The sequence below is a fragment of the Octopus sinensis genome, linkage group LG3, assembly GCF_006345805.1.
Source record: "Octopus sinensis linkage group LG3, ASM634580v1, whole genome shotgun sequence".
NCBI lineage: Eukaryota > Metazoa > Mollusca > Cephalopoda > Octopoda > Octopodidae > Octopus > Octopus sinensis.
Window position 1 is genome coordinate 67,170,190 of NC_042999.1, and position 12,420 is coordinate 67,182,609.

Here is a 12,420-nt window from a genome sequence, read left to right on the forward strand (position 1 = left end):
GCCGCCTTAACAGGTAGATAAATACCTTGTTAGTGGAATTTGGCAGACATATTTTGTAGAAGCCCATTGAGTGAGACAGACTCTGACACCAGATTATCTAAGGAAGAAATAGATGGAAAATGAAAGCTCTCTCAGCCAAACATAGGTTCAAAGAAGTTGTGAATGATGTGAATCACATAAAGAAGGAAGAATTAAAGACTTTCGGAGATTCTGTTATATAATTTTCTGTCAGCTGCAGACCAGATTTGTGGATTACTCTGGGACATAGTAGTGGAATGGTATGGTAGCTAGTCTTAAAAGTTAAAAGTCATGCCTGGAAAAAATTGAGAGCAAGAAACGATATCATGTAACTAGAAGAGTAGCTAGGTGTCTAGCCAGAGTGGCTACAGTAAATAATTATCCAACTCATAACTGTTTCCTTTGATATCTTTACCATTTAGCCAATTCATGCCCGGAGTTTTGTACCCTGTCAGGATTCACCTGGAGTTAAGTTTCCTTACACAGCAAAGGTAAGTAGCAATTAATTTTTCTCATCATCATCATCATCATCATCATCATCATCTAACATCAGCTTTCCATGCTGGCATGGGTTGGACAGTTTGACATGGAGCTGGCTAGCAGGGAGGTGCCCAGAGGCATGGTTTCTATGGCTGGATGCCCTTCCTAATGCCAACCACTTAACAGTGTGCTAGATGCTTTTTACATGCAACAAGCATGGGTGCATTTGCACAGCCCTGGCATGGGTACATTAATGCAGCACTGGCACAGGTGCTTTTAAAGCAGCATTGGCACCTGAAAAGACAAACCTGTATGTGTGGAAGACAGTGGTTTTACTTAGCTTGATGTGTCTTATCAAGTAGAAAGCCTAAGAGCATGGAGCTTACAGTTGTTTCTGTGCAGGACAAAACGTTTAGCATTTCTTCTGGCTTTACATTCTGAGTTCAAATGTCATTGAAATTGATTTTGTCTTTTTTTCTTTTGTGGGGTCATTGAAACAGGTACCAGTTAAGTACTGGTGTCAATGTAGTCAACTAGCTACCCCCAAACCAACCCAACCCAAAAGAAAAATGTCAGGCCTTGTGCCTACAGTAGAGCAATAAAAGAATTATATCCTGCAATGAAGACACATTTGTCCATTCCCAGGCAAAATCAAACTCATCATTGTCCCCACTGTGATATCTCAGCAAAATCCACACCTGGACTCAAATTACATTCATTCATCCATCCATTGCAAATAGATGCAGGATCTTTTATTTTTAATTCCCCTTTAATCCTTCATTCAAACACGTGTCGAAATCAACAGCAGTGACCATCATTATACCATTACTATTATCTGGTTGAAGGAAACTGAAAGAAGACTGGTGTGGGTGTGTGTGGGGTTTTGTTTTGTGTATCCCTGACTTGACAGTGCATGATAGTTGTAAATAGGTACCACCATCATACAAACATTGTCTTGTTTCCAATCTTCCATGAAAACATGTCCAGTCATTGAGAAATATTAGCGTGTTTTGACACAGGTGAGGGCTGATGAGAAGAAGGGCATCCAGCTGCAGAAAATCTGTCTCAACTGATTTTGTCTTAACCCATGCAAACAGGGAACAGTGGTGGTGGTGGTTGTTGTTGTTAAGGACTTTGGATTAATAGAATTGTTAGCGCATTGGACTAAATGTCTCGGGTGACTAGAGAAAGTAGAACAAGTGTGTCAGGTAGAGGTGGTATGAAACCAACAAGTTCTGAGAAGCAGAGGCCATTTTGGTAGTTGTGGTGGTGGCGGTGGAAAAAGCAAACTGAAGAGGCAGCATGTTTGTAGATCAGAAGAGAAGGACTGAATTGTTGTTGTCTCATTGCTTTTGTTATTTTGATTGTGATTTAGGATATTTGACACATGACTGAGAAAAGCTTAAATGCCATTCCAATATTTTGTTTGATGTTTTCTTCTCTGTAGGTGACAGTCTTAAAGGAATTTGTGGTCTTGATGAGTGCACTTCAACAGAGTTCCAATGTATGTCGATCAAATTCTTCAAAAATGGAATTCTTCTTCAAACAGCCAGTGCCAATACCAAGTTATTTGATCGCTATTGTTGTTGGAGACTTGGCCAGTCGGTAAGTAATTTTCTTTTGGGTGTGGCTACGTGGTAAGAAGTTTGCTTCACAACCACATAGTTCTGGGTCAAGTCCCGCAATGTGACACCTTGGACAAGTGTCTTCTATTATAGCCTAAGGCTGACCAAAGCCTTGTGAGTGGATTTGGTAGACAGAAACTGAAAGAGGCCCGTCGTATATATGTATATATCTATGTATGTGTGTGTATATGCTTGTGTGTCTGTGTTTGTCCCCCCAAACAGTAGAAGACACTTGCCAAGGTGCCACACATCTTAAAATTTGACTGCAGCCATGCTGGAGCACTGCCTTTAGTTGAGCAAATCGACCCCAGGACTTATTCTTTGGAAGCCTAGTACTTGTTCTATCGGTTACCTTTTGCTGAAGCGCTAAGTTACAGGGACGTAAACACACAACTATTGGTTGTCAAGCGATGTTAGTGGGGACAAACACAAACATATACACACACATACATATATATATATATATATATATATATATATATATATATATATATATATATATATATGATGGGCTTATTTCAGTTTCTGTCTACCAAATCCACTCACAAGGCTTTGGGTGGCCTGAGGTTATAGTAGAAGACACTTGCCCAAAGTACCACGCAGTGGGAATGAACCCGGAACCATGTGGTTGGTAAGCAAGCTACTTACCACACAGCCACTCCTGATTAATTTTTCTGCCAATGCATGCTTATTTTTAGTTATCTTTGTTATGATCTATCTGGGAAATATGTTATTAATATGTATCTGATTGCCTGTCATCATCATCATCATTTAGCTTCTGTATTCCATGTTGGCCTGGGTAGGATGGCTTAATAGGATCCGACAGGTCAAAGGACTATGTTTAGCTCCAGTGTCTGTTCTAGAATGGTTTTTGTGACTGGATTCTCTTCCTAAAACCAACCATTGTACAGAGTCACTGGCACTAGTGAGATCACAAAGTAGCTCCCAAGACAATACCCTTTAACTGAGGTGCAGAGTAATGTTGAGAGGTCACAGATTATGATAGAGGGATAGGAATAAGTGACATGGTGTATAATTACATAATCATTTCTAGTTATGCTCCATGTATTAAATAGTAACTATATGTAGAGCTGCTCTATGTATCTGTCTACTATTTCAGCTTAGCTTTTTAATGTTCTGTTTTTTTTTTTAAATATGCTAATAACTAACGATTAACGTATCATATGATGGGTAGTGTTGGAATGAATGTTTTACCATTGTGGGTAATATTATGTAATGTTAGTTTATATGGGTACAATGATTATAATTTTATTTTTCAAATTTCATAGTCCTTATACAAAATGAATACTAGTTTTAAAAAGATGAATATGTATTAAATTAATTTTGAATTAAAACATCTTCCTGTTATGCGTTTGCAATAAATATATTATCAGTAAGAATAATACTGTTTAACTATGAATGACAGATGTAACATTATTTGTTTATTGTCAATGGTGGCAAAAACGTTCTCAACATTACTTGTCATATGACAGGCAATACGAGTATAAAGTAACCAAAGGAGACAAATATAATAAGGTCAGTTTTCTCCCTTAGAGGAATGGACAAACAGAGAGATGGATACCGACTGCCAGTTATATGAATAGATAACATATGTTCCTTCAATTTATGTTCATTTTCTCATGCTAGTGTAGGTTAGACAAATACATATATAGACTTCGTTTTTCATCCAAATGCTATTGTGGTTACTAACTCTTATCTGTTTTTCAAGCAATGAACCTGTTTTATCCCACTCATCTTTGAAAGTGCAGAGCTAGGGGATAATTTATTGATGAGTAATGTGAAAGTAATGTCTCCAGTGCTGAAGTTGAACCTCCTCCTTCCCCTCCCTTCTCCCACTAAGAAACCAGCTGTTCAGACCTGGAAAGGGATGGCTTTATTGGGATATGAAAAAAACCTAGGACAAGTCAAAGTTTACATCATGTGGGTGGCTTTCAATTTCTGCAAAACTTGAGGGGGCCAATGAATAAATGTAATACATCATTTAGTGTGTTCAATCTTATTAGATTGTAGCAAATTTTGTGTTTATATATAATTCCATACTTTTTTTTTTTTCATATTTCTTTTTAACCAGTAACATTGGACCCCGTAGCAAAGTATGGTCAGAGACGGAATTTCTTGACAAAGCAGCTTTTGAGTTCTCTGAGGTGATGTATATATTTATATATAATATCGAGAATTATTGTCTTGCATTTTGTTCATTTTCTGTTGCTGTTGTTTAAACCCAGGCAAGCCCAGATTGAACAGACTTGTTAGGACCAAAGGCATTCCAGGCATGATCCAAGTGTTTATTTTTTTAGGGGTCTCTTATACTACATTATAGAATCTGTGCTTCCTGTTTTTTATTGTCGGTTGTGAACTGGCCGATATTTTTAGTAGATTGCATGACTACACAGAGGCTCCTTTGTGAACTTGATTCATTTTTATGTGTATGCAGGATGGGAAATAATAGTTAGTTTCACTGGTGGAAACCCAGTGCAGATATTAACTAATACGCAGCTAATTTTCGTGTGTGTGTGTGTGTAAAATTAAGATTGGCTGAGCTTTTACTCTTTTGTTTGACATGTAGTTTACGTCCCTGTTGAGCTCACCTTGCGACATCAGCATTACTGTTTGATAAATGTACCACCCCAGCCAAACTCCTCAACTGACACTGTTCTTGATTAAAGGTCGAGCATTGACATCTGTTAAGGTACTCAACATTTACCATATATATATATATATATATATATATATATATATATACACAGTCGCCATGATAGATCGTTAGCCACTACACACGTTCTTTTCTCTCCTTGTTTCTTCTGTGTCCCTTTCTGTAGAAGAGCGTAGGCTCGAAACGTAAAAGACATTTTCTATTCCTGAGCGTTATACTAATACATCTGTTTGTTTTGTACACCACCTGTCTTCGTCTTTTGTTTTTTTTGTAAACTCTCCCTATATATAATATATATATATATATATATATATATATACAGGGTTTGATGAGTAAATTCTCGCCATTATATAATTTTAATTTCACACTTGCATGTTGTTTGTTTTTAATTTTGTTGAGTACACAGTACAGTAGGGTCAGTTGGGCACCATCTGTGAAAAAAACAGTGCCATGATGCAATTCACTGTCAGAAATTTTGAAATGGCATGCTATATTGTTTGGTATTTGTGCTGGAAGCTCCAATATAAACGTTTGAAAGTGTTTGGGTGTCAATCTGAGGATATGTATCGAGAGTGATAAAAATCAAACATCCAGTCAACATCATGGTGTTTGGAGTGATCACTAGTGATGGCAATGTTATGCCTCCATTCATCTTCCTACTACTACTACGTGTACATATTTCTTGATTTTTGCCCTTGCCAGAATGGGATAGGTAAGACTTATTAAAGCTGTTTTCTGAGGCCCAGAATAGACGAATATGTCCTGATTACTCTTGAATACTAAACGATTCTTATTCTTGAACCGTTGTATTGGCACTCTTCAGTTCTTGAATATTTAGGTTATTACTGTATTTTCTAATTAGCGCTGCACTCATTAGTAATGTTACTTCCTTTGTTCAGATCTACTGAGGTTATTATTGTGTTATAAATATTCTTTTCAAATTCTCATTTGTGTGTGTGAGTGGGTGTACATGTTTGTACTTGAGTGTTTGCGTGTTTTTATACAGGCCTTTGTGTGTGTATGTTTTCTACTTGAATTTTAATGTTTGTGTGTTTGTACACATGCTTGTGTGTGTGTTTGTACACATGCTTGTGTGTGTTTGTGCTTGAGTATATGTGTTTGTACACATGCCTGTGTGCATGTGTTTTGAGCTTGAATTTTACTATGTGTTGGTGTGTATCTGTATATTTTGGGTTGTGTGTGTGTGAGAGAGAGAGATAAGTATGATGCCAAATTTTATTTAATTTTCTTTTTTTTTTTTTCTGTCTTCCCCCATTAGACTGAAGAGATGCTGAAAGTTGCTGAGAACCTGATGGGACCCTATGTATGGAGTCAATATGATCTTGTTGTGCTCCCACCATCTTTTCCTTATGGTGGCATGGAAAATCCCTGCCTCACATTTGTTACCCCAACACTCTTGGTAAGCTCTTTATTTTATTACATTTATCTTTATTGTTATTTAGTCCCATGTCAGCCTTCATCTTACTGACCTATGATCAAAGGAGTTTCAGCTGTGATATCCTTGTATCATAATCCCATGACTTTTGGAAACATTTTTTCACACTAAGAGTTGCTGGAACAAACTGCCTGCATCAGTTGTTAGTTGTCAGAGCACTACATCCTTCAAAACTTCCAAGCTTCCTGAGATTCGCCAACACTACACCTGATTTTCCCCGCTCCATACACACGCAAGCATGTATCTGACCCATACACTGTTCGCTTTCCAGACATTTGTACATTACTGCATATGCTTTATATGCACTTTTGACAAGCTGTGGTGCACCTGAGCACTGCATACATAATTTCATTATTATTATTATTATTATTATTATTATTATTATTATAATCATCATCGCTACCACCACCACCACCATTCATCTTCCTTTTCTTCTGACGCCCATCTTCTGTCCTAACCTGGGTTGTGCAGTTTGGCAGGATCTGACATATTGAGGGCTGCATCATGCTCCATTGTCTTATTTGGCACGGTTTCAGTTGTTGGGTTCTCTTACTAATGTGATTGACTTTGTAGAAAGTACTGGACTTTTTTTTTGTGTTTTCATGGCATCAGCACTAGTAAAGTTACCATGTAACTCACAAAAATAAGATCCCCTTCAAGGGGCTACTGTTTAGAGGGAGGCAGCTTTATGCTACTCAGAGAAATGGTAGAATGTGAAGGAAGGGGCTGGAACAAGTTTCTTGTTGTAGGGGAGACACATGGCTGCTTACATTACATAAGGTGTGGGTGAGATTGAAAAGAAATAAAGATGGTAGTGACAAGGAATCAGAGTGTGCTCGGGGTGGAGTGTAGTGGTGGTTGAAGAACAAAAAGAGTGGGTGGATAGAAGGCTGCGTGCCGGCAGAGACGTTAGCAAGCCGGGCGAAATGCTTAGTGGTATTTTGCCTGTCTTTATGTTCTGAGTTCAAATTCTGCTGAGGTCGACTACGCCTTTCATCCTTTCAGGGTCGATAAATTAAGTACCATTTGCGTACTAGGGTCGATCTATTTGACTGCCCCCCCTCCCCCAAAATTTCTGGCCTTGTGCCTTGAGTAGAAAAGGATAGAATGCGCAATGTTGTATGGAGAGAATGGGGAAGAGATAGAGATGGAATAGGGGTATGAATATCCTGAATGAAGAAGAAGGGTTGAGGTAGCAGTTGGGTGGGGTTCAATGATATATATCTGGGAGTACATTATCCAATGTCTCCCTTCTTTTAAGATAAGTGGGGGCGGGGGCAGTAGTTCTTAAGCTGACTAGGTACCTACCTCCCAAAATATTTGTGAAATTTTTCTAACCCATCTTCTCTCATCTTTCATCTTTATTACTGAGAAAACAAACAATTTTACATTTATATCATTCTTCATTTTTTTTTTGCTATGGAGTTGGACAAGTTTATAAAGTTTAAAGCAAATTCCAATTTTATTAGACATGGTAATTCATCCATCACCCTGTCAATCATCACAGCTACCACCTGAGAGAACATTACTGTAGGGTGTGATTTAAAAGATATTTGGCTGCAATTTCTAGCAAGGAAAGAGGGAAGTGATGGTGTAGCAGTTTGCCTCATTACCTTACATTATGCAGTGTTTTGTTTTGTTTTCTTTGTAAAATGGTGTGTTGTGATGTAAGGGATATTTCTAAATGAGTTCTGAGACTGTAAAGGTTTTTCCATTTTTCTTTTATTTAGGCTGGAGATAAATCACTAGCTAATGTTATTGCACATGAAATATCTCACAGTTGGACTGGTAACTTGGTCACTAATTCTACATTTGAACATTTCTGGTAAGTTGATGAGTGTTGCTTTTCTGTTTACTTCCTCCTCCTTTTCTTCCTTCTCTTCTTCCTCCTCCACTTCTTCTTCCTCTTCTTCCTCCTCCACCTCTTCTTCCTCCTCCACCTCTTCTTCCTCCTCCAATTCTTCCTCCTCTTCTTTTCCCTCCTCTTCTCTTCTTTCTTCCTTCCTCCTCCAATTCTTCCTCCTCTTCTTTTCCCTCCTCTTCTCTTCTTTCTTCCTTCCTCCTCCACTTCTTCCTCCTCCACTTCTTCTTCGTCCTCTTCTTCTTCCTCCTCTTCTTCCTCCACTTCTTCCTTTTCTTCCTCCTCCTCCATTTCCTCCTCTTCTCTTCTTCCTCTTCTTCCTCCTCCTCTTCCTCCTCTTCTTCGCCCTCTCCCTCCTCCACTTCTTCTTCTGCTTCCTCCACTTCTTCTGCTTCCTCCACTTCTTCTACTTCCTTCTCTTCTTCCTCCTCCACTTCTTCTTCCCTTCTTCCTCCTCTACTTCTTCCTCTTCCTCCTTTTCTTCTCCCTCCTCTTCTCTTCTTCCTTCTTCCTCTTCTTACTCCCCCTCTTACTCCTCTTCCTCATCATCATCATCTTGGTTGTCATCTTCGTCATCATTATCATCATCGACATCATTATCATCATCGACATCATCATCATCATCAACAACATCATCATCATCCTTTAACATTCATGTTCCATGCTGACATGGAACTGGAGGTATGACAGGATTCTCTGGGTCCAAGAACTGCATGATGCTCCAGTGTCTGCTTTGACATGGTTGCTATGGCTAGCAACCAGTTTACTGCAAGTACCAGGTGCTTTTTTTATGTGCCACCATCACGAGGGCCTGTTTGGCGGTACTGGCAATAGCCACACTCAAATGGTGTTTCTTATGTGCCACCTGCACAGGAGTCAGTCCAGCGGCACTGGCAACGACCTTGCTCAAATTTTGTTTTTCACATGCCACCGGCACGGAAGCCAGATAGCTGCTCTGGCAGTGATCCCGCTCGGATGGAGCTGTTAGCGCTCCACTGGCACGAACAGTAATATATATATATATATATATATATATACACATGCACAAACACACACATATGACGAGCCTCCTTCAGTTTCCATCTACCAAATCCACTTACAAAACGTTGGTTGGCCTGGGGCTATAACAGAAGACACTTGCCTAAGGTGTCAAGCTGTTAGAATGAACCCAGAACCATGTTGTTGGGAAGCTAACTTCTTACCACACAGCTACACCTGTACCTACCAAAGCAACACTTATGCATATTCCTTATTCAAAATATGCATGTTAGTAACCTCAAAGGAAGGTCATGAAACTGTTGTCTATAATATTTTGTTTTCCAATGAACTTAGGTCAGCAAGATAAATCATGTCTGTGTGCAAGTGCACACAGACATGGTTTATGTGCTATCAGTTTGTGCACTATTTTGTATTTTTGGGGTCAGTTTCTGCAGCGTTATCTATTTTCTATAGTGGGCTGCATGGTTAAATGGTTTGCTTCCCAATCACATGCTCTTGCGATTTATTCCATCATGTCACACCTGGGGCAGGTGTTTTCTACTGTAGCCCCAGGTTAACCAAAGCCTTGTAAGTGGATTTGGTCAATGGTAACTGAAAGAAGCCCATTGTATACATAAATGAATATATATATATATATATATATATATATATATATATATATATTAGAGATAATATCTTTCATTATTAATTGAATTACTTTATGGAGGTTCTGTCTCTTAAATCTCTATATATTTAAGATATCGTGAAATTTTATTTAGTATTTCTAAATTGAGTTTGTTTTTCCCTGTTGCCTTGGAATTTTATATTCCCTGCTATTAATAATTATATATATTTATACATATGTATATATATGTATATATGTATATATATATATATATATATATATATATATATATATTGTGTCTCCTTGTCTTGACATCACATGCTAGTTGTAAATGAGTGTAACCAGCCTACTTATGCGTACCTTCCCTTCATTTGATACTGCTTGCGAAGACCTGTTGAGGCAAGTGAAATCGAAATCAAATTCGATCATTGGCATCCATGCTAGTGGAGCACTAAGAGCACCATCCGAGCGTGATCGTTGCCAGAGCGGCTAACTGGCGTCCGTGCCGGTGACACGTAAAATGCACCATTTGAGCGTGATCGTTACCAGCGTCGCCTTACTGGCACTTGTGCCAGTGTGCAGGTGGCACGTAAAAAAAAAATACCAGTTGGGCCAGTACCGCCTGACTGGCCCTCGTGCCGGTGGCATGTAAAAGCACCCACTACACTCTTTGAGTGGTTGGCGTTAGGAAGGGCAGCCAGGTGCAGCCATCTGGTTCACCAGTCCTCAGTCAAATCGTCCAACCCATGCTAGCATGGAAAGCAGATGTTAAATGATGATGATGATATGATAAAAGCTTTTAATATAGATTGCTTTCAAAGTAAAAGTTAGTTTCTTAGAACCAGGTGCAGTCTCAGGCTGGTTTGTATCAAAAGAATTAAACTAAGTCCAAGTCATTGCCCTGAGTTAAATAAACTCTTGTGTGTTTCCATGGTGCTGAAACTATTGCTTTTGTTTGAGAGCCCTACCTTACTGCGGTACCTATTGGTGGGCTTGGCCACAAACACAAATCAATGCAAGTGACTGGATATAAACTCACTGATCTTGAGATTGATTGTCTGGTAAACGAATATTTAAACTTCCTGCATTGTCCTGGTATAATAAATGCAAGTTAAATTACTTACACTTCACTGGGTGTAGTCAAGTGGGAAGGATTAGTCAACCAGTAAGTTGTAAACACATCATAAATTAGAATCAAATTGCTTTGACCTTTCTTAGATATAAATTGTAGAGCTTGGTACTGTGTGTGTTACTCTTTTACTTGTTTCAGTCATTTGATTGTGGCCATGCTGGAGCACTGCCTTTAGTCGAGCAAATCGACCCCAGGACTTATTATTTGTAAGCCTAGTACTTATTCTATTGGTCGCTTTTGCCGAACCGCTAAGTTACAGGGACGTAAACACACCAGCATCAGTTGTCAAGCGATGTTGGGGGGGACAAACACAGACACACATACGTATACACACACATACATATACACATATACGACGGGCTTCTTTCAGTTTCTGTCTACCAAATCCACTCACAAAGCTTTGGTCGACCCGTGGCTATAGTAGAAGACACTTGCCCAAGGTGCCACGCAGTGGGACTGAACCCGGAACCATGTGGTTCGTAAGCAAGCTACTTACCACACAGCCACTCCTACGCCTATCTTATTAACTAGTTTCTTTTTTTTTCTTTTTTTTTTTCTTTTACTTGTTTCAGTCATTTGACTGCGGCCATGCTGGAGCACCGCCTTTAGTCGAGCAACTCGACCCCGGGACTTATTCTTTGTAAGCCCAGTACTTATTCTATCGGTCTCTTTTTGCCGAACCGCTAAGTGACGGGGATGTAAACACACCAGCACACAAACACACACACATACATATATATATATATATATATATATATATATATATATATATATATATATATACATATATATACGACAGGCTTCTTTCAGTTTCCGTCTACCAAATCCACTCACAAGGCATTGGTCGGCCCGAGGCTATAATAGAAGACACTTGCCCAAGATGCCACGCAGTGGGACTGAACCCGGAACCATGTGGTTGGTTAGCAAGCTACTTACCACACAGCCACTCCTGCGCCTATTTGTTTGTTTATTTTTCTTGAAGATAATTACATTTTGAATGTATGACATTAAAATATATATATTTTTATGCCATACATATATATGTATATACATATATATATACATACATATATATACAGGTGGCACGTAAAAAGCACCCACTACACTCACGGAGTGGTTGGCGTTAGGAAGGGCATCCAGCTGTAGAAACACTGCCAGATAAGACTGGAGCCTGGTGCAGCCTTCTGGCTTCCCAGATCCCCGGTCGAACCGTCCAACCCATGCTAGCATGGAGAACGGACGTTAAACGACGATGATGATGATGATGATATACATACATACAAACAAAATATATATATTTTAACGTCATACATATATAATATATATATATATGAGGCACAGGAGTGGCTGTGTGGCAAGTAGCTTGCTTACCAACCACATGGTTCCAGGTTCATTCCCACTGCATGGCACCTTGGGAAAGTCTCTTCTATTGTAGCCGCAGACCAACCAAATCCTTGTGAATGGATTCAGTTGGCAGAAACTGAAAGAAGCCTGTCATATATGTGTGTGTCTTTGTGTTTGTCTCCTACTGCCACTTGATAACCGATGATGGTTTGTCTTCATCCCTGTAA

General features: G+C 39.1%; 1 protein-coding gene across 1 annotated transcript in view; it reads left to right on the plus strand.

Moving 5' to 3' along the window:
• Window positions 1-12,420, plus strand: part of LOC115209725 (leukotriene A-4 hydrolase) — a 102,894-nt gene that overhangs the window by 75,048 nt on the left and 15,426 nt on the right. Inside the window, exons 4-8 of the mRNA XM_029778223.2 lie at window positions 441-509; window positions 1,946-2,103; window positions 4,216-4,288; window positions 6,077-6,217; window positions 7,984-8,078. Of these exons, the coding sequence (XP_029634083.1) occupies window positions 441-509; window positions 1,946-2,103; window positions 4,216-4,288; window positions 6,077-6,217; window positions 7,984-8,078 (536 nt within the window). The remainder of the gene's footprint in view (window positions 1-440; window positions 510-1,945; window positions 2,104-4,215; window positions 4,289-6,076; window positions 6,218-7,983; window positions 8,079-12,420) is intronic.